Below are 23,383 nucleotides of genomic sequence, written 5' to 3'. Positions count from 1 at the left end.
TAGATTTCCAGTATCTGCAGTTTTGTTTTGATTTTTCATGTTTGATGTTGTTATTGGCTTTATAAGTGCATAAGGATTAAACTTCTGCCATGTGTTTATTGAATTGCTGTACTGTACTTGTTTGAACTGAGAATTAGCTTTCTCTTGTATAGCTTTCTCTGCAAGTTATAAAATAAAATGCAGCCAGTTCAAATAAATGGCTAGTAGCACCTCTATTGTAGACTTAAAAGGCAAATCTTAAAGATTGCTGATTGCTAGTGTAGGGGCTCCTTAATTTCATTAGGCAGAATTCAGACAGACTGTTAATTGGAAGTGTATATTGGAAGTACAGTCAACCCTCCTTATCCGTGGATTCCGCATGGGTGGATAGGGAAAACCCGAAGTTCTCTCTCCAGCACTCGTTGTTTGAACATGTACAGACTACTTTTTCTTGTCATTATTCCCTAAACAATACAGTATAGCAACTATTTACATAGCATTTACATTGTATTGGGTATTATAAATAATCTAGAGATGATTTTAAAGTATAAGCAGTCCCCGGGTTATGAATGAGTATCGTTCCTGAATCCATCTTTATGTCGGAACAGGTATATCTGGTATTACTTAGCATCAGTTAGTCAAATATTTGTCTTAGTATATAGTATATATTTTACCCTTTTATGCATATAAAACATTTAAGAAACATATGTATTTCAATAATTAAACCACTGCGTTGCTTAGTAATAATTGTAGCTTTCATTGGGGCAGGGTCTTTCACATGCTCCATTAAAATTGTTCCAATCGTTGACCGACTGTAGCCTAACGCTTTTCCAATGACCGATGGCATTTCACCTCTTTCTGATCGCTTTATTACTTCCACTTTATTTTCATTCGTGATCGTAATTATTTTCATGAACATAAACACTGCAGATTCAGAGCTGCACCGCTGGGTCCTAATGTTCACTGAACTGAGACAGGTTAAATTAGGTCCGGGGTTCCGCTGGATCCTAAAGACCACCGCGCTGAGACAGGTTAAATAAGGGACTTGAGCATCCGCATTTTTTGGTATCCGTGGGGGGGGGGGTCCCAGAACCAATCCCCCGCGGATAAAGAGGGCTGACTGTAATCACATTTGGGTCAATTTTTGTTGCTTCTCCTACAGTAGTTTGATTGGCTACTGTAAATTGGCCCTGGTGTGCAGGTGAGTGGCAGAATCTGAGACAGTTAAGGGGAATGTAAAAAATTCATAAGAAAATGGGATTGCTCAGAGCTTTCATTGACTTGATAGTCCAAAATGGTCTCCTTCAAGTCATAAGGGAAAATGGTAAATGCAACAAAAAAAACTGTATCCCGTATTATAGGATCAAAGGGAGATCTTAGGAAATTAACACAAACTGAATGAAATGTCGACCATTTCTCTGCCTCCACGGATGCTGCCTGACCCACTCAGGTCCTCCAGCAGTTTTTTTTTGCTGAATGATTATACCGGGGGTCGGTAACCTGCGGCTCCCGAGCCATTTGTGGCTCTTTCACCTCTGTGCTGCGGCTCCCTGTGGCTTTGGGAAATAATTGGTCAGTATTTAATTAAAATGTATTTTATGTTAGTTTGTTAGCTTTTGAAATGTAATTCTAAATTTGAAGATTATGGTGATCTTGTACAATCTAAGTGTGGCGACACATTTCCTGGCACATCCGAAACGGCTCACAATTAGCCAGCATTCCGGCTAAGGGAGATAGCCTACGGGGGTTTGTGAGTACGCGTCTTTTGCAGCATCTGCGTCCATGGGGGCTGGGTTGAGGGAGGCTTAAAAGCAAGGCTGTTTAGTTCGAATAAAGCTATCTTTGACTGCAGTTTACTGACACCGCTACAACGTGTTTTTATCGCTGGCTGTCCAGACGGAAGGTGCTGAAACACTTTGTCGCGTGTCTGGAAGAAGTGAAAACTTTCCTGGGCAGCAAAGGGCTCACCTTTCCTGAGCTGGAACAGCCAGAGTGGCTGGAAAAGCTACACTTCATGGTAGACATGACAGCGCACCTGAACACGCTGAACACAGCTCTTCAGGGGTAAGGACGTACAGCCCTGCACATGTTGGAGGATGTTTTGGCATTCGAGCGCAAGTTGACAGTGCTTGCCAGAGATTTACAGAAAGGCACTTTGTCTCACTTCCCCAATTTGAGAGAGTTCAAACAAGGTCACGACATGATAATTTCGGAGTATTTACATTCTGCAATCATCGCAATGCAAACATCGTTTGGGAAACGCTTCTGTGAGTTCAGAGAGGAAAAAAACACATTATCCTTCCCGGTCACTCCCTTAAGCATCGATCCTTCCCTACTGAATACGACTGCATTGGCAGGTGTGAGTCAACCTGATCTTGAGATGGAACTGGCCGACATAGCCGACAAAGACATATGGGTGTCCAAGTTTAGACGCTTGACAGCAGACCTTGAAGATGTTGCCCGTCAGAAGGCCGTTCTTGCTCAGAAACACATATGGAGTGATATTGAAAACCTTCCAAAACCGGACAAACTTGTGTTCGAAACATGGAATGCTATGCCCGACATTTATGTAAACATTAAAAAGTATGCGCTTTGAGTCCTGTCGATCTTTGGATCCACATATGTAAGTGAGCAGGTGTTCTCCAACATGAACTTTATTAAAAACAAACATCGCGCACGCCTCACAGATGACAGCTTGCGATCCTGTGTAAAGATGAAGGTGACGTCATACAGCCCTGATGTGCAGACGCTGTGCGCTGAGGTCCAGGAGCAGAAATCCCATTAACCAAGTATGATAAATATTTTAATTGCCTATTATTTTATGTATATTCATATTTTTTCATTGTTCAGTGAAATAGTCCTTTTATTTTTCAGGCTGACAGCTGGCTGATGTTATTTTTGGTTTGCTGCTGGCGGAAAATTTAAGTTCGGCGTTTTTCATAAATACAAGAAGGACTCAAATAGACATTGAGTATTTTACTTAAAAGTAACTTTCAACCCAACGTCTTTTTTTCGGAGTTCAAAATGTTTTTGTTGCATGCAGAAATGTAATTTCGTTTTCTCTGCAGGAGTTCATCAATTTCATAAATGCAACACATTATAGTTTGTTTATACATAGCATAAAGGCAAAAAAAAACATTGTATGCAGTGTTATTTCATTTTAAATGTCAAACGGGTTTTGCGGCTCCCAGTGTTTTCTGTGGGAAACGGGTCCAAGTGGCTCTTTCAGTGGTAAAGGTTGCTGACCCCTGGATTATACTAACAAGGAATAAGGTAAATAAACTGATGAGGTGATCCCAGACAGAGTACACAGGTAGCAAAGCAACATTGCTAAGTCAGTACGGTTTAAGTCTAAAACCTACCAGCATGAAGGCTTTGATTTGAACACTGTGTTCAGCTTACACAACTGGAGCTTGTAGAAACATTCAGGATTGAGCAATGCAGCTAAGAGACACAAGATTTTGGAAAGAGATGATTCAAACTTGAAGAATGGTGTCTAGCATTTCTACACATGGCTTATCAAATCCAAGAAGACATTAGTAGACTATGTGTAAATGTGGAATTAATCATCATATTAATAAATTGATGGAATACTCTAACTGCGGGAGTAATGAGGTCACCTTATTTATTGAGGAATAAATAAATTAATTGGACTAAGAAGCAAAGGAATCTTACTGGCAAACATCTTCTGCACCTTCTGCGGGTTTAGGGGAAGACTAATAGAGCTTGCAACGAGATCTGGATCAGCTGGAAATTGGGCTGAGAAATGGCAGATGGAAAAATGGCTTTGTTTCTACTGAATAGCAAAGAAGTGCATGAAAAATAGTCTTTTGGAGGATTATATTAGCAACTGTGATGGGAAAATCTTAGAGTACAAATGGTATGTTCAAGATGCTATCTTTGATTCAAGAACATGTAGTTAATGTGAAATTGATCTCTTAATATGGAGTTTGCACACTCTTGACTGAATGAGGTTCTCATGGGATATACAGTTTCCTCCTATGTAACAAAAACTTTCCTGCTAGTAGGTTAATTGGCCATTGCAAATTGTATCTGGTGTCAGTGGGTGGTAGAATCTAGGGGAGCTAATGAACACATGTGTAAAAATAAATTACAGGAAGTAAGTGGGAAATTGGGACTGCTCTGGGGCTGCCATAGACTCAGTTGGCTGAATAACCACCTTCTACATAGTAAGAAATGTAAAAAAATAAGAAATTTAATATCCTCATTTCAGGAAGCTTACAGAAGATGATATCCATCATTTATGTGCAGTATTAGGCTAAATAAAAAGAATAGCTTTGGTAAGTGTACAATGAAAAACTTTGTTTTGCTTGCTACCCATGCAGATCATGTTATCAAATCAATGCATTGAAGGTGTACAAGGAAAAAGTAATTACAGAATACAGGATTACAGACAAAGTGCAGTGTAGACAGTAAGGAGCAAGGTTACAGTGAGCTAGGTTTTGAGAGCATCTTACTGTACAAGCGATCCATTCAATAGCAGGATAAAAGCTATTTTTGATCCTGGTGGCATATACTTTTAGGTTTTTGTATTTTCTTCCCATTTGAAGAGGTGAGAAGAGAGAACATCTCTGATTGGGAAGGGGTCATTGATTATGTTGGCTACTTTACCAAGACAGCAAGGACTGTAGACAAAGTCCATAGAAGGGTAGCTGGTTTCCATGATGTGCTGAGCTGAGATCACAACTCTCTGTATCACACCTTGGTATAGAAACTGTTCTGTCCAACACTGCATCAACCTAGTCCATCAGACACACCAGCCTTCCCTTCATTGACACCATCCACACTGCCTTGGGGAAGCATCTAACATCATCAAGAACCCTCTCACCAAGGTCACTTTCTCTTCTTCCCTCTCCCATCAAGCTTCTCAAATGCTGAAGATGAATTCTTATCTCCCAATCTACCTTGTTGTGGACCTTGTACTCTGTTTGTTTACTTGCACTGCACTTTACCTGTAACTGCATCAGGTTTTCATGTGGTGCATTCTAACAAAGTTTTTCATTGCACTTGGAATATGTGACAATAATAAAACAATCCACTAGCCCTGGTGGTCATGAAGCTTTGTATGCTGTGTTTATAGTAATGATTCTGTGACTGCTGAGCATTTTAGAATGCTCTCAATACACTCTTAACAAATCCATTTGCTGTAGCGACAGTTAATTATGTTTGTCTTGTTTGGGCTCCATCTGGTTGCTCTAGTGACGTTCAGGCATGAGATGGTTTGATTAGTATAATAGTCCAGCCATGCTATTTGCATTTGTGATATTTCAATTTATGTGAAGGATATGTTGAACAAAGGCACTTCAGTGTAGAATACCCTGATCAGAAACACATAATTATCTTGTTCAGTGGCAATTGAGGATAAAATGGATTAAGGTAAGAATCACTGTTGTGTGAAGGTGACTGCCAGATCCCCTTTCAAAGCCTTGGAGAACTCAGAAGAAACATGATGAGGTGATGGGTAAAAGCTGTTGCATGGCAAACAGCTAGGAATGTTACACAATGTCACACTTTAGCAGAGTTATTGTGATCAAGGCTGCAAAATAGTTCTTTGGGGTTCACGTTCCTGTGGTTACAGACAGAAATTCCTGCTAGTAATGCTGTGGAAAATGGTTCTAAACAGAGGGTTCTTTCTCTTCAATCACACTCTTGGGTATGGTGGTTTTAATGGACAGAGAGGTTCTGGCATATACAATAGATTTGAGTATCCAGACTCCATGTTTTACTAATTATTTAATATTCTACTAACACTTGCAATGGGAAAGTGTGTGTAAAATCTGAATTATAAGCTTCGATTTGGTCTCAAGGCACAACTATTACAGCAGTGGTTCCCAACCTTTTCTATGCCCCACACCCCTAGGAAATGTTTGATTAATGTTCGCACCCCCTACAAAAGTAGTAACACATTTGAAGATGAAGAAGTCTAATTTCTAATTTTTGAACCACAAATTGAATAACTCAGTGCATAAAATACAAATATAAATTGAGCAATTAGATTCTAATTTATTCAGAAAAAAATTGTAAACAGTAAAATCAATCCCAATTGTGAACATAAAATTCAATGACTTCTTTGCTCCTGCTTCTCATTCATGATTTTCTTGCTGACTGCGATCTGCAGGTCTGCCTGTGGATCCAGGCGATTCCTAGATTTTGTCTTGATTGACAAAAGAGAACTGAATCCAGATTCACACAGGTATGTTGTTGCAAATGGAATGAGGACATGGAGTGCTTTTCCACCAAGTCTTGGGAACATATCCAGTGCTACACACCAGAACTCCTCCAAAGTCTTGCTTTCAAATTGCATTTCAAGAGCTCGATTTGTTTGCAAATCAATAAGATCTTCCTTCAGCTCTTCATCATCTGACATTTTCTCCAAATTGTAGGAATATGGATTCGTGATCCATTCTTCTGAAATCTTCAGGTTCCATCAAACAATTCTGACAGCATTTTCAAATGAGCCACAATTTCTTCACGCACAGTAGGAGTTATGGATCCAGTATCATCAACCATCTCTTCTAGTGAAGGAAAATTTGAGAGACTGCCTCTTTCCATCTTCGACACCAAAGACTTAACTTTTCTTTGAAGGCATTCAACTTTTCACAAGCCTTCAATATGTTTATCCCTTGAAGAAAAACACTCAGGTCATCCATATGAGTGAAAATGTCAGCTAAGTAAGCCAGCATTTGGGCGAATTCCTGTGTTTCCATTGCCCCAACCAGATCACATTCACGCTCCTCCAGAAAAACTTTGATTTCTTTCCACAGTTCAAAGAAGCAGGATAAAGCTTGTCCTCGTGACAACCAACGGATTTCTGTGTGGAAAAGCAAAACTGAATACTCACTTCCCAGATCCTCACGAAATGATTTGAAGATGCGATGGTTCAAAGCACACCCCCTGATCCAGTTGATGATCTTCACACAAGTATCAAGGACTTTCTTCAAATTTGGAGCAATGTTTTTGATGCCAAAGCATGTTGATGAAGAAAACAATGGGTAACTTGCAAGTCTGGAATCTCCTTTTTCATCAATGCAAAAAAGCCAGATTTATTTCCAAGCATTGCAGGTGCCCCATCAGTGCACACAGAACCAATGACTTTGATATCTAAATCATGTTTGGCAAAGAAGTCTTTCACCAGCTGCATCACATCCTTTGCAATTGCATTTGTTTTCAGATCTTTACAAAACAGGAAATCTTCCTTCACAGCACCATCATTGACATACCTCACTAATGTGATGAGTTGACTACAACTTTAGACATCAGTTGACTCATCCAACTGAATAGAGACTTTAAGAGGACTAGCTCTGACATCTGAGATGACTTGGTCCAAAATATCTTCACTCAAATCACTGATTCAGTTGTGAATGACATTACTTGATAGGGGCACCTGTTCAAATTTTTTTCTTGCTTCTTTGCCCAGGAGAGTTGTTGTCATTTCCAGTGCACATGGCTTGATGAGATCTCCTGCAATTGTATGGGGCTTCTTGGATTTAGCCACTTTATATGCCACTTGGTATGAAACAAGAAGAAACCTAATTTTCGTTTCAACAGAAATGAAACCTAATTTTGGAAGAGTTCCTTGTGATTCAAAATGAGCTCTTTTGATTTTCAATGACCCAACATCATGTCCTTCAACATCAGCTCCACCATGCTTGTTCTTGAAGTGCTCTTGAAGCTTGAATGGCTTCAGATTTGAGTTGGAAAACACAATGCTACAAAGAATGCACTAGGGTTTTTGTAAGCCATTATTTCCTGTTATGCAAGTGAAACCAAATCACACATAGTCATCATTCCATTTCCTTCTTTTTGACATGAAGAAGGGTTAATTAATTAGTTAAGGGTAAAGAGAAAAATATGAGCTAATGTGAGAAAAACTATCTGACTAAGTCAGGGATGACCGTTTCACTCAACCAGATATGCCTATAGCATAGTATCATGAGAAATACACTTTCAAATATTATATTATGATATTATCTGCAGTTATGCCAAGATAAATTGTCAGGTGGAAATGCTACGGGGATGCGACGTGACTTATTAGGCTGCTCTCTACTGAACTTACACACCTATTTCCGATGATTACCGGAGATATGAACTCCCACCACAAGATTCAAAGTCCTTGGTGCTAACCATGATACTTCCTCAACTAACACAATTCAAAATTATCAAGGAATCAAGAAAAAAAACCCTTTAAGAGAAAAAAACCTTTGAAATACAAAAACTTTTGTAATGCATTGAGACAAATACGAATGAATGACTTCAGCTGCTTTTTATAAAAATGCGGCTTTTTAAAATTTTATAATTGAATAATTTACCTACAGTCTGCGGGTTTGGTTTTAACACGAAGTTGTTACTCGATGGTTGATTCAGGATATATAAAGATTTTGGCATTATGAGATGATTTTTAATTCTGAGATGTAACCTTCTAGCTAACACTGATGAGACTCCTCAACTCTGAGATGTAACTCCCAGGTAACACTGATGAGAATCCTCAATGCTAACTCGGGCAGCGGGAGACTGGTGCGTGCTTGGGACAAACATTACCACCACTTCTCAAGGCACACTGGCAGCTGGCTGAGTGATGACTCGTGACTTGTCACTCGAGGACACAAGCCATTCTTTGTTGCACCCCCTGAAATTCCCTCTCGCACCCCAGGTTGGGAACCCCTTTATTAAAGGGTTGTTTAAGATTATGCCTGTGTTGATAATTAAACAGTCTGCCCCAGATGGTGTTGAACTTCTTAAGAGTTGTTAGAATCAGAATCAGGTTTATTAGCCTCGGCATGAGTCATGAAATTTGTAAACTTAGCAGAAGCAATTCAATGTAATACGTAATATAGAAGAGGAAATAAATAAATAAATTACAGTATATATATTTTGAATAGATTAAGAATCATACAAATCAGAAATAATATATATTTTAAAAGTGAGGTAGTGTTCACGGGTTCTGCTGTTGACCTATTGTGGCGATAGGCAAATTGCAGTGGGTCCAGGTCCTTTGCTGAGGCAGGAGTTCAGTCTATTCTGACCAACCTCTCAAAGCATTTCATCACTGTAGATGTGAGTGCTACTGGGCGACAGTCATTAAGGCAGCTCACATTATCCTTCATAGGCACTGGTATAATTGTTGTCTTTTTGAAGCAAATGGGAACTCCCGTCCATAGCAGTGAGAGGTTGAAAATGTCTTTCAATATTCCCACCAGTTGGTTGGCACAAGTTTTCAGAGCCTTACCAGATACTCCATTGGGACCGTCGGCCTTGTGAGGGTTCACTGTCTTTAAAGACAATCTAACAGTGGCCTCCGAAACAGAGATCACAAGGATCTTCACAGCTGTAGTTATATTCTCCATTTCAAAGCAGACATAGAAGGTGTTGAGTTCATCTGGTAATGAAGTATTGGTGCCATTCATGCTATTGAGTTTTGCCTTGTAGGAAGTAATGTCCCCAAACCCTGCCAGAGTTGTTGTACATCTGATGTCACCTCCAACCTCATTCAAAATTGTCTCTTTGCTCTTGAAATAGCCCTCCGCAAGTCATATCTGGTTTTCTGGTACAGACCTGGGTCACCAAACTTGAATGCCATAAATCTAGCCTTCAGCAGATGTCGTACCTCTTGGTTCATCCACGGCTTTTGGTTTGGTAATTTACATTATATCTTTGTAGGCACACACTCATCCACACAGGTTTTATTGAAGTCAGTAACAACTGCAGTGTGCTCATCCAGATTTGAGAGCCCAGACCCAGACCCAGACCACTGATTCAAAGCAGTCCTGTAAGTGCCCCTGTGCTTCCCTTGTCCATACCTTCTTGGTCCTCACTACTGGTACTTCAGTCTCTGACTATACTGAGGGAGCAGAAGTACAACTAGGTGATCAGACTTCCCGAAGTGAGGGTGTGGAATAGCACGGTAGCCATTCTTGATGGTGGTGTAACAATGGTCCAGTGTGTTGTTTCCTCTGGTATTACAATTGATCTGTTGATGGTAATTGCTTAGTGATTTTTTCAGACTGGCCTGGTTAAATTCCCCAAAAACAATGGTGAAAACGTTAAGGTGCACTGTTTCATGCATGTTGATCCCATTGCTCAGATCATCTAAAGCCTGATTGACACTGGCCTGAGGTGGAATGTATACTGCTACCAAAATGATCACGGAAATCTCCTGTGGTAGGCAAAATCACTGGTCTCCAACCACTGCGCCACGAGGAAACAATATGAGATGATATGAGTCAGCTGCACCTTTCTTCATTCCCTGTCATGCCCACTGTTGAACTTGAATGCACACGAGGTTATCAGTCACCTGAACGCAGTGATATCCTCGCGCCAGGGATCACTGGTTGGAGTCAGGTAACTGGCCGCCTCGCGTGGCCGGCGAGAAGTGCCGATGCTACTGGCCTGGAGTGCGGACAGATGGGTGCCGCTTCTAAACCTGTTTAGCACACCATATGTTCGTGGGGAACCCGGTGCTAAAATATTCGCAGATGACCTCATTCAGGCTCAGGGTTTCCTAAGTAGCAGAGCAGCTACCTCACTGTGATCTACTGAAAGTCATCCCTCAAACCAAACTTTTGTTGGCTGATAGATCCTACCTACCTACCGGGGGTGGTGGGGGGTGCCCTGTCACACTCCTCGCTTGGTCGGTTGCTCTCTCCAGACTGTGACCACTGTGGCCCCGGTATGGGGACCTCTGGCCCTTACCTTGTCCTCTCACTGGTGTGTTGCAATGATTTTATATGTCCATGCGAGGAAAATATGCACTGTGTGTTTAATATCCAAATGTTACTTAAAATGTTATGATGCTATTGACTTATAAGTGAGTTATAATTGACTTATCACTATATTCATGCGAGGAAAATATGCGCTGTGTGTTTAATAATAAATTCATTCGATCAACCCTTTTAGAAACAAAGTTGAGTGTATTAGCCACTTATAAGTGACTTATAGTTGACTTATCACCTATATTCTGGTCGTGATTAACACCCACCCCCCCCCCACCCCGCCGGCCAGTCCACAAGAATATTGTCAATATTAAGCCAGTCCGCGGTGCAAAGAAGATTGGTAACCCTTGGGCAAAATGGATGGCATTTAACTGTGAGATATTCCAGGTGTGGTGAGCAGCACCGGGACAGCACTGACATATTTGTGCACAAAGAGGAGTTGATCATGAGGCATACTCCTCCACCTCTGCTTTTGAGAGACTCTATAGATCTATCCTGACAGTGTATAGCACAGCACGTTCAGGCAAGTGGATATTATTCTATCACAGAGTGGATGTTCCCCTGGATTATGAGTTTAGAACTGGGTATCTTTACCTCAGAATATGGAAAAAGCCATTTTTTATGACTGGGATGAGAAACTTATTTAATCTATAGATTTTAGAATCCTCAGACTGCTGACTTCATTCAAAACGTAGATCAGTGAGATACTTTGCTGGAAAATCGTACTGAGTTTGATCAGCTGTGATCTTGATGAATGGTGGAGCAGATACAAAGGGGTGCATGGTCAACTCCTGCTGCTATATTTTATATTCTTATGTCTTGATTTTCACTAACCCCACATTAATGTGATTGATTTTTTTCTGTGAACATTGATCTTTTTGGATATGGCACAACAATATTTTAAGCCTGTATGCTATCAGACATTACAGTAGCAGAATATGTTCTACATTCCAACCTGACCTTGCCCTCATTCCAACATGAGTCTTTGAATTGTGTACTATTTTGTCAATGCAGTGAACTTAATTGTGCCACTTTTTTCATTGTTCATGTTGAATCCTGCTACCAGTGTGCCAGGTCTGAATCTCACACTCTTCATAATATTGTGTGGTGCTTTTTCTTTAACTACTTGACTTCTATGGAAGATTGTAATGAGTGAGATACTTGAATCCTTTGGTGCCTGTTTACTTGTTCATTCACCAAGTAGCAAGTCCAATTATCTGCTTCAGGAGCTCCTGAACAATTGAAACATTCTGAAACCACACCCTCCTGATAGAATAGAATCTACCAATAGATTAATTCAACTATTGTCCAAAAAAAGATACTACAAAATCAGTTGTACTTTATCTTTCACACAACTGGATGAGATTCAAACAAAAAATAAGCTATCCTGTCAACTTTAGCTACCAAATTCTCTCCTATTTTTATTTACCCTCTTTCAGACAATGCTTTTGGGGAATTAACAATCTAGTTCTGGTAAGCTTCAGATTTGTCCACTTACATGCATCCTATCTCTTTTATAGCCTTCCTACAGTCTAACTTGCCATGTGTCTTTGTTAAGGCTAATCAGTGATCTCCTTTACTGGAACATCCTTGCTTCATGTCATCTTTCCCTTCCCATGCCTATTCACGCTGACTTTCTGAATCTTCTATTCTTTCTTTTACTGTATTGACCTTATTAAAGTAGTATCTTCTTCACCTTCACAGTTGCAGTTGAGAAAAAAGTTAGTATTACAGAAAAAACACTGATGTTGATCATTATTCCATGAATGGCAGTTATTCTTGGGAATAATGCACAAGGTGCAAAATCAGTTCATCCCCCAGAGAAGGAAGTATTCGAAGGGGGGAAAGGGGCCACAGTGGTTGACAAAGGAAGTCAGAGATTGCATAGCATTAAAAAAAAAGGAAGTATGACGAAGCTAAGGTGAGTGGGAGGGCAGATGATTGGGAAGTTTTTAAGGACCAACAGGACTTAACTAAAAAGACAATATGGGGAGAAAAAATTAGGTACGTACGCAAGCTAGCCAGGAATATAAAGGAAGATAGCAAAAGCTTTTTTAGATATGTGAAGAGAAAGAAGATAGTTAAGAACAATGTTAGGCCCTTGAAGAATGAATTGGGTGAAATTGTTATGGGAAACAGAGAAATGGCAGAAGAATTTAATGAGTACCTTAGAACTGTTTTCACTAAGGAAGACACAAGCAATCTCCCAGATGTATGGATGGGCCAAGGACATAGGGTAACAGAGGAAATAAAACAGATTGACATTAGGAAGGAAACGGTGATGAGTAGACTGATGGGACTGAAGGCTGACAAATCCCCAGGTCCAGATGGTCTGCATCTTAGGGTACTAAAGGAGGTGGCCCTGGAAATTGCGGATGCATTGGTAATCATTTTCCAATGTTCCTTAGATTCAGGATCGGTTCCTGAGGATTGGAGAATGGCTAATGTTATCCTACTTTTTAAGAAAGGAGGGAGGGAGAAAACAGAGAACTATCGACCTGTCAGCCTGACATCGGTGGTGGGGAAGATGCTAGAGTCCATTATTAAGGATGAAATAGTGGTAGCAGTGAATGGGTGTTTCCTGGAATGGCAGGTGGTGACTAGTGGGGTGCCACAGGGCTCGGTATTGAGACCACAGCTGTTTACAATTTACGTCAACAATTTGGATGAAGGCATTGAAAATAACATCAGCAAATTTGCTGATGATACTAAGCTGGGTGGCAGTGTGACATGTGATGAGGATGTTAGGAGAATTCAGGGTGACTTGGATAGGCTGGGTGAGTGGGCAGATACTTGGCAGATGATGTTTAATGTGAATAAGTGTGAGGTTGTCCACTGTGGGGGTAAGAACAGGAAGGCAGATTATTATCTGAACGGTGTAGAGTTAGGTAAGGGAGAAATACAAAGAGATCTAGGAGCCCTTGTTCATCAGTCACCGAAGGTGAATGAGCAAGTGCAGCAGGCAGTGAAGAGGGCTAATGGAATGTTGGCCTTTATTACAAAGGGAATTGAGTACAAGAGCAAGGAAATCCTCTTGCACTTGTACAGGGCCCTGGTGAGACCACACCTGGAGTATTATGTACAATTTTGGTCTCCAGGGTTAAGGAAGGACATACTGGCTATAGAGGAAGTGCAGCATAGATTCACGAGGTTAATTCCTGGGATGTCTGGACTGTCTTACGCAGAGAGGTTAGAGAGACTGGGCTTGTACACGCTGGAATTAAGGAGATTGAGAGGGGATCTGATTGAAACAGATAAGATTATTAAGGGATTGGACAAGATAGAGGCAGGAAATATGTTCCAGATGCTGGGAAAGTCCAGTACCAGAGGGCATGGTTTGAGAATAAGGGGTAGGTCATTTAGGACAGAGTTAAGGAAAAACTTCTTCTCCCAGAGAATTGTGGGGGTCTGGAATGCACTGCCTCGGAAGGTATTGGAGGCCAATTCTCTGGATGCTTTCAAGAAGGAGCTAGATAGGTATCTTATGGATAGGGAAATCAAGGGATATGGGGACAAAGCAGGAACTGGGTATTGATAGCCATGATCTCAAAATGGCAGTGCAGGCTCGAAGGGCCGAATGGTCTACTTCTGCACCTATTGTCTATTGTCTATTGAAATTTAACTGTAATACAAATGGAGTGGGTTCAAAGATGAATTGTCTTCCTGCATCAGCTGCCCAGTTAAATATAATCCCTTGTTTCCAAACGATACCAGCTATTTATTACTATTTTTGTTTCTCAGATGCTTAGGGAGGAGGAGCAGCGGTCACGGCAAGCTGAGGAAGAGGTGGATTACCTCGCACCATTCCTTGCTCGTTTGGGACAGCCCAAAAAGATCACCGGGAAACTAGCCAACAAGCTCCGCAATGACTGTCTAGCAGACATGAAGCAGAGGCTGATTGATAAAGCTAACATCATTCAAAATCGGTTTGAGAAGGTGCTGAATTTTCTTAGCATTATTCATAGAATCATAGTTAAACAGCAAGGAAATGGCTTTTGGCCCAACTGATCCATGCTGACCAACTTGCCTACCTGAGCCTGTACCATTTTCTTCCTTCCTTAACCAGGAATCTGGCCAAACATTGTAATTGTACCCACCTCTGCAGTTCATTCAACATTCCGACCTCCATCTGTGTGAGAAGGTTGCTTCCAGGTCCCCTTTAAATCTTTCCCCTCTCACCTTAAACTTAAGCCCTCTCATTTTAGATTTGCCACCATGGGGAAAAGATTCAGTGAATCTATGTCCCTCATGATGTTATATAACTCTATAGCCTTTCACTCTTTAGCTTTTTATGCTCCAGAAAGAAAAGCTCCAACCTATCCAGCCTCTATTTATAACTCATATCTTCCAGACCTGGTAATCTTATCATGAATCTTTTATGCACCTGTTCTATCTTAATGACATTCTTTATGTGTGTGTGCGCGGAAACATCTATGTGTGTTGTTGGTTACACTTGTGCAGCACGGTAGCAAGGTCTGGTTTTCATTTGACTTGCCAGTGGATCAAGGCCTCACTCTTTTAACTCCCCATGATAGCTGATGTGCAACAACTACCCTGCATTAAATAAAATCATACACATGTAACTTCTATGCTATCTCTTCCTTAAGAAGACTGTCTGAAAGGTGGCTGCAATTCTAGCTACAATGAACAGGAAGCCCAAGATGCTATAGAAACTTCAGAGAATTTAAACAAGATGTAATATGACATTCAGCAACTTTCTGAAAAGTACAATTGATGATGAGAAAGTTAGCTACCTCCTTCTATGGCAGGAGAGCAAATGATACACCTCTTCAGAAGTCAGAGAATAGGCAGGAAATTGAGGATGCACCTAAAAGAGAAATCAAATGACCAGAATTGCTGAGGCAAGTTCCAAAGCCTGAGGCAACAGTCTATTCATGATTTTATTATGAAGCTTTGAATCATAGCCAATAAATGCAAATTCAAGATCAGCTGGCTTACTCATTTGCAGCTCAGCAAACACACTCACACAGAAAACATTGATTAGGAATGCACAGGTCACTACAACCCAGGTTATAGGTACAGTCAGATCACAGGAAAACACGAGTAAACAAGATACTGACTGCTCAGCAGTCAAACCTCCAGGTCAGGTCTGGGAAAGGAAATTGTGCTGACACAGTAAGAGAACAGAAACAAAAGTATAGAAATCAGACTGAAGGCTGTACGAGTTCTCAGAGAAAAGAATGCTCTACTCATAGACCAAATCCTGGATGATAATATTTAAGCTCCACTGTTGGGAGAAGATGTGTAAATGAAAAGTGAAAACATGCAGAGAAAAAACCAAGGAAGAATGAATCAATAGCAAAAAAATCAATTCAACCATACCATATAAGAAATGGCTTCTGTCTAGGTAGCCTCCAACCTCATGGCATGTACACTGATTTCTCCAATTCTTTATTTTTCCCCCTTCCCCTTCCCTCTCTGCCCAAAACCTTGACTATTTATTCATTTCCATGGATGCTGCCTGATCTGCAGAGTTCCTCCACCTCCAGCATTTTGTTTGTGATATTCCAAGGCCAGAGTCCAAAGACATACTAGCTAGTAGGTTAATTGGTCATTGTAAATTGTCCTGTGATTAGGCTAAGATTAAATTAGGGGATTGCTGGGTGGCACAGTTCAAAAGGACAGAAGGGACTATTCTGTGCTTATCTCAATAAAAAAAGTCAAAGTTTGAGAACATTCCAGATATTACAACTAAACATTTACATGGGGTAATCTGATGTGGCAGTTCCTGTTGAAATAAAATCCACACCACTATCTGGAAAAGATAAAAGTGCAGAGGCAAACTCACTACTCAACTGGATATGTGCCAATTAACATTTAAGCAAACAGGTTCTACCAAAAGATCTTCCCTGAAAAGATGCATATCTCAAGAATGCTGTCTCAAAACAAGGAATTTGAATGTTTGGGAATGCAAGAAGCTATAGAGTAGAGAACTTATCTCAATATATCATGGACACACAACCCCACTCTCATCGGTAGTATCCACAGAAGGTGATGTCTCAAAAGCCAATATCTATCATCAAAATTCCACCTACCAGGCCATGCCATCTTTTTGCAGGAGGTACAGAAGCCTGATGTCTCATAGCACCAGTTTCAGGAACTGCCACTTTCCTTCAACCATTTAGTTCTTGAAACAACCAGTAAAATCCTAATCACCTCTGCAGTCTTGTAATGCTATGACCATTCCGATCACTTTGCTCTAAAATATACCTTTTTGTCCCAACAGTGTGTTTTTCTTCTTGTAAAATTGTGGATGATTTATGTGTATATTTTATTGTGAATGCTGCTTATCTGATCTTATGAGCCTGGGATGGTGCTACAGATAAGTTTTCTAATGCACCTGTGCATACATGTGCATACGTCAATAAACTTGACTTAGCTACCTTTGTGGAATTGAAGCTTATGCTTTTGAATCAATGGCTCAGAACTTTGGCTAAGAATTAAATTCAATGAATATCTTTTAGTTTTAATAGGCAAGTAACAAAGCAGTCCAACTAGAATTGGCTTCCTCAGTAATGGTGTACCAGTATTAGCTGCTTTGCACCTTCATGTTCTTTTTTTCTAGGAGGCCTTAGAGCTCCAGAATAAACAGCAATGGTACCAGCAGAACCAGATGTCCATGACCAAGGAAGATGAACAGGCCTATTTGTCCTACTGCTCTGAGGCCATGTTTCGAATCCACATCCTTGAAATGCGCCTCAACAAGTAAGAATCCTCATTTCACTATTAATGCACTATCATTGAACAACACTGAAATATGAAATTAAAGCAGAAAGGTGATGGTCAGTACCTGGTGAAGGAGAAAGAAAGAAAGAACGTCAGCTTTTCAAGTTGATGATCTTTCATCACTCCTCTCTGCAACAAGTTGGAGTCACTTATCTGAAGTGTTGTGCCTCTTTCTCCCTCTATGGATACTGCGGACATTTTCTGATTTTACCAAATCAGAGCGTACATTGTTACTGATCCCTATCAGTGCTTAGTCTCCATGCAAGATTATATCATCATCTTTGGTGTTTCCTCTCCTCCTTACAATACTGATTTGCTGGTAGAGTTGTGCTGATACCTTTGGCTATTAGGAATCTCTACCTATCAATGTGGTGCAATACCCAGGAACTAAGTTACAAAGCAATATAGCACAGAAGCAGGCCCAACTCATCCATGTCAACCAAGTGCCCATCCAAGCTTATCCCATTTGACCTATTAAGCCCGTATCCCTCTAATTCTTTCTTATCCATGTACCTGTTCAAATGTCCTTGTGGTGAACTACGTGTGCCTGTCTGGACACGCCCCCTGCTGACTGCTCCTGTGGCTCCTCCCACAGACCCCTGTATAAAGGCGATCTTAGTCTGGGCCCGGCCTCTCAGTCTCCAGGATGTAGTATGGTGGTCACTCACTGCTTGTTCCTTCTTCCAGTCAATAAAAGCCGATATCTCGCCTTTACGTCTCAGAGTGAGTTATTGATGGTGCATCAGTCCTTTAAATGGTGTTAGTGTACCTGACTCAACTATTCTGGTAGCTCATTCCATAAACATTCCACCCTCTACATCTGTCCCTGGCTTTGCAGAAAATCTACCTGTACTCTTTGTAGCAGAGAATTGGGAAGATATTGAAATGCTGCAATACTGCCTCAACTGCTACTGTTTTCCTGGAGCTTCTGAATAGAACCAGGCTGCATTCCATGAACTGCACCAGTGCAGGATGAACCTGTGATTTACATTACACTAGAAGCTACCTGAGAACCATTGATAAGTTGGTTATCACTCCTTTCTGCAGGCAATTTAAGCAGTTTTAAATCTTACCAACATAATTAAAAGGTGCTAAATGAGTCTCATCACACATGAAAATTTCATTGTTTAGGCACCATACAAATATAAAAATAATGATTTTATAATTTAACAATCACGTCTTTCAATCAAATACTGACTTAATTTAGATGATTTATCCAACAGGTCTGTGTACCAATATTGTGAGGAAAATATTCCAAACAAAATGGCTCATTTTCAATCACAGATTTTGCCTAATCAACGTTTCCCTACCATGTATATTCTGGGATGAATGTATCCATTTCTCTCCAGTGTCCCAGAATTTAACATCCCCATGCACTTGTGCTTTGAAATCCTGTTTGTTAAATCATACTTGGCACGTAAAGATAAAATCGCTTGATTTATATGAGGGAGCCTGATTCAGGTTCCAGGCTGGGTCAGTTCTAACAGATATGATAGTGTCTGATGATGCTTTAGTACTTTAATTTGGAGGTGATTCAATTTTACATGAAGTCACTGTATAATGTTTTGTGATGATATAAGCATTGGGACAGTGATTACCACTGAGCATTCACTGAGCATCAACCACAGTCAAGTGTGATCTAACCAAGATGAACAATGACTTGTATTGAGCAACATACTCTAAATATGGTCTGATAGTTACAGAGCCACATTATTGGGTAGCTTCTGTACCTAAAGTGGCCACTGAGTGTATGTTCATGGTCCCCTGCTGCTGTAGCCCATCCACTTCTAGGTTCAACATATTGAACGTTCAGAGATGCACTTCGACACGCCACTGTTGTAATGGATGATACTTGAGTTACTGTCACCTTGAACCAATCTGGACATTCTATTCTGACCTCCATCATTAATAAGATGTTTTCGCCCACAGAACTGCCACTCACTGGATTTTTCTTTTGTTTCTTGCACCATTCTCTATAAACTTGAGAAACTGTTGTTCATGAAAATCCCAAGAGATCAGCAGATTCTGAGATACTCAAACCATCCCAACTGGCACCAATGATCATTCCATGGTCAAAGTCACATAAATCACATTTCTTCTCTGTTCTGATGTTTGGTCTGAGCAGCCACTGAACCTCTTGACCATGTATGCATGTTTTTATGCATTGAGTTGCTACCACATGATTGGCTGATTAGATACCTGCATTAATGAGCAGGTGTACCTAATAAATTGGCCATTGAGTGTACACGGAGAATGGAATTTTGCCCAGTCACCCAAATGATCTAGCAAAGGTTTATAAAGGCCCCTCCAGCCTATTATACAAGAAGATCACAACTGATTGAGTTATTGCTCTTAACTCCATTTTATTGTCCAAACCCTGTAACCTTTGATATCATATTCAAAGATTCTTTCTCAGCTCTGAATGTTCTTAGTGTCTGAGCATCCTCGGCTCTCTGGAGGAGAGTTCCAAAGACTTCAAGCACTGAAAAAATAAATATACTTCATCTCAGTCTCACAGGGCCAGTCTCTTATATTGTTGTGATACTTTCATTTCCCACATCTCCAAGGTTGTCAAATTAGTGTCAATTAGTGCAGTAGAACTGCAAGAATTCCCCACTCTTGGGGCTCTGGCAAATCTTCTGGGGCCCCTTAATTAGGTTCTTTATGATGTCAAAAGAGTTTTGCAATGAATTCGCCATTGCACTTGGTAAGTCTTGTGGGGGGTGGGGGTAGATGTAAGGTCCAGTAAGACTTGAAGTGGAGGCAGTGGGTGAGAGTGAGGGACTGCTGATTCTCAGGGGAACATAACCTGGTGAGACAGTTGCAGAGCCATTGGTATTTTAAATTGTAGGATTGCAGATTATTGATGTGCTACAGGTTTGACAGTTTCTGGCAACTGCACCAAAATGTTTCAAATTTATCTCGTATTTCACCCTGACACCTAAGAGAGAAAAGTTCTCACATCAATTTGCTCAGGATTTGAATCCGTATCTCGTTGTTGCTGACACAATGCTTCTCTACTGCCTATGATTGAAGACATAAACCCATTGTGTTGATGGGTTGGTTTCATTCCATCTACAAATACTGAGGTTAATGCTGCTTGCTTGCAGGCACAAAGAGGCAGCACCAAACAAATACCTGGACCTGGATGACAAAATTCGCAAAGACCCACGGTTGGCCAAGAAATTAAAGGATTGCTGAATATGTTAACTGTCCATTACAGTGCAGCCAATGTCTGGGGAAGATGATCTGATGTCCAGGAATCTTTAATGAAATGTAACAAGCATGTATTCAAAATAAAAAGAAAAACATTGCCAGAAAGATTTTATTTGAATAATTTTAATTAATGAGTTAACAATTTAATGGAAAGTGCTGGAAACACTTAGGTCAGATGGCATCTAGAGAAAGATAAATAATTACAGGGTCATTTATCAGAATTGGAAAGAGAGAAGCTATAGCTATAAATTGGTGGGGTGGGGTTGTGTGTGTGTGTGTGTGTGTGTGTGTGTGGTGAACAGAGAGGGGGAGCGAGAGAGAGAGAAAGAAAGGAAAAGAAGGGACAGGGTGATACCAATATTGCCAAGGGATAAAGTTGATCGATGTATTACCGGGGATGGTTGGGTGGGTGGTGGTGGGGGGAGAGAATGAAGAAAGGTCATGAAATAGTGGCAAAGAGAAAGTGAGAATGCAAACAAACACAATATTCATTAAATACTGTGCCATGGCAAGTGCCCACCAGATGAGGGTGTTAGGGGAGAAAAATTGAAGCCAATATACCAGATTGATGAAGCAAAAATGACCAGTTCTGATACAAATCAAGAAAACAAGTTACCTGAAGTTGTAAAATTCTTTTTTGAGTCCCAAAGCTTGCAACAAGCCAGATGGAAGATGAAGTCCTGTTTGATAACCTTGTTATCACAGTGCAGGGCCTGTAGATGGGTCAGATTGGCAGCACAATGGAGAATTTAATGGCCATCAGATTAAATACAGGTGCTCTACAAAGCAGTTACCCATTCTGCATTCACCAGAGAGGCTGCCTGATCTGCAGAATAGTTCTGTCATTGTTTTTAATTCACATTTCCAGCATCCCATCATTTTGAATTTTGTTTAAAGGTTTAATTTAATGTGTAAGCATATTTTATATAATGAAATTTGTAATGTGATCAGTGATGTGCATGTGAGGGATTCCAAATGATGAATCTCAAAGTTTCTCTCTTTCAATAGACACAAGAAAATAAAGAAAGGATGAAATGTCCTTGGGGCTCCCTTCATTCAATATGCCCTTAGCATGCAATTTCTTCCTTTTAGGTACATGTTATGAAATGTTCTGTACCTTCCTGCTAATTGTTGTCTAATGAATCTGGAAGTTAAGTCTCTTCATTGTATTTGGCATGACAGAGTTCTGTATGTAAATACACATTTGCCTATTTTTGAAGGTTTTTATTTCAAAATAACATGTGGCTCCCTGTTACTGATTTTAAGTGTTGACCCTTAACCATTTCCTTCCTCTTGGCCCAAACTTGTACCTATACCAGGTACTTTATAACTGGTAATTAACTTAATTCTAGTTGAGGTCTCTTTGCCCTCCAACTATTAATCTTCTGGTGTGAGAAGCTGAAATAGATTTCACCATTAACCAACAGACAGATCACTGCTAACACGGCCACAAATAAAATTTCAGCTATGTGCCTTTAAGGGTTAGACTCCTGTCAATGATTACGCCAGTTTGTAGTGATTAAGAAAGTCCCAGTTAATGATATTTGAAGTTCACATTGTGATACACATATTTAACCAAGTCTTGTGCACTACCTCCATCTTCCACATGGTGGAGGCAAACTGACATCCTTTTCTCAACACAAAATTGGCATTGGATATTTTAGGTTGGTCATCTCTGAAGTGAGAACTAGGCAATGTTCAGGTGGTAACCTATTATAAGAACGATTTTGATGAAATGTCATTGAACTGAAATGTTAACAGATGCCTACCTAACTTGAGCAGCTCCAGCACCTTTTGTTTACTGTCTTTGACAACACCAACACCATCAATTACTTCAGTTTCCTCCCTCAGTCCAAAGATGTACTGGTTGGCAGGTTAATTGGTCATTGTAAAGAGTCCCCTGATTAGGCTAGGATTAAATCGGGGGTTGCTGGGCAGCACATCTCGAAGGGCCGGAAGGGGTTATTCTATGCTGTATCTCAATAAATAAATAAATAAACAAACAAACAAACAGAATGTGGAACAGGACAACACCACGATGAAATAGCATTAAGTCAATGACCTTTTCATTTACTTTCAAGAAATGGGCTACCAGAAGTATACCCTTCCAGACTTGACAACAGTAGGTCATGCAACTAAAATAGTTTTCAAATGTTAGAACCATTTCAGACTTTACTGAAATGAATGATTCACACAACAAAGTTTCCCATTAACATCGCATGCTTCTATACAAATAGGCTCATAAGATTTAAGCATTTTTCAATTTTTGGCTTCAGTGATAAAATTCCTATCTTTAAAACTTACTCCTGTTACAATGGTTGATTTAGGTTTTTACTTATGTGAACCACATATGACCAATGGTCACTATATGACGATAGCACACCATGCTCTTTTGAAGCAGAAAGAACAATCAGCAGTCCTGGGTAATATAAAATGTTTGTCCTAAAATATAATTAATATATCTGCTCTTAAATTCTACCCCTCTAGCAATGAAGGCCAGCATTCAATTTGTCTTTTTGAAAACCTGTTGCACCTGCAAACTAATCTTTGCTATTCATGCACAAGGATTCCCAAGTAACTCAGCACAACAGCATGCTGCAATCTTTCATAATTTGATCACAAAGGTGATCTTCTGTTTTTCCTTATTACAAGGATTACCTCTTAGTAATAATGATCAGTTAGGCCAGGGGTCGGCAACATTTACCACTGAA

General features: G+C 40.2%; 1 protein-coding gene across 3 annotated transcripts in view; it reads left to right on the top strand.

The window, feature by feature from the left end:
* Positions 1 to 21,671, top strand: part of ccdc135 (coiled-coil domain containing 135) — a 107,448-nt gene extending 85,777 nt beyond the window's left edge. For all 3 annotated transcript variants that reach the window (XM_059953180.1, XM_059953185.1, XM_059953193.1), the window contains 3 exons: positions 14,451 to 14,645; positions 17,296 to 17,435; positions 20,567 to 21,671. In XM_059953180.1, coding sequence (XP_059809163.1) covers positions 14,451 to 14,645; positions 17,296 to 17,435; positions 20,567 to 20,657 — 426 coding nt within the window. In that variant the 3' untranslated portion in view covers positions 20,658 to 21,671. The remainder of the gene's footprint in view (positions 1 to 14,450; positions 14,646 to 17,295; positions 17,436 to 20,566) is intronic.
* The last annotated feature ends 1,712 nt before the right edge of the window (positions 21,672 to 23,383 follow it).

This window comes from Hypanus sabinus, chromosome 2 (genome assembly GCF_030144855.1).
Source record: "Hypanus sabinus isolate sHypSab1 chromosome 2, sHypSab1.hap1, whole genome shotgun sequence".
In the NCBI taxonomy this organism is placed as follows: domain Eukaryota; kingdom Metazoa; phylum Chordata; class Chondrichthyes; order Myliobatiformes; family Dasyatidae; genus Hypanus; species Hypanus sabinus.
Note: the sequence above shows the minus strand (reverse complement) of the source record. Positions and strands in the feature narration are given on the sequence as shown.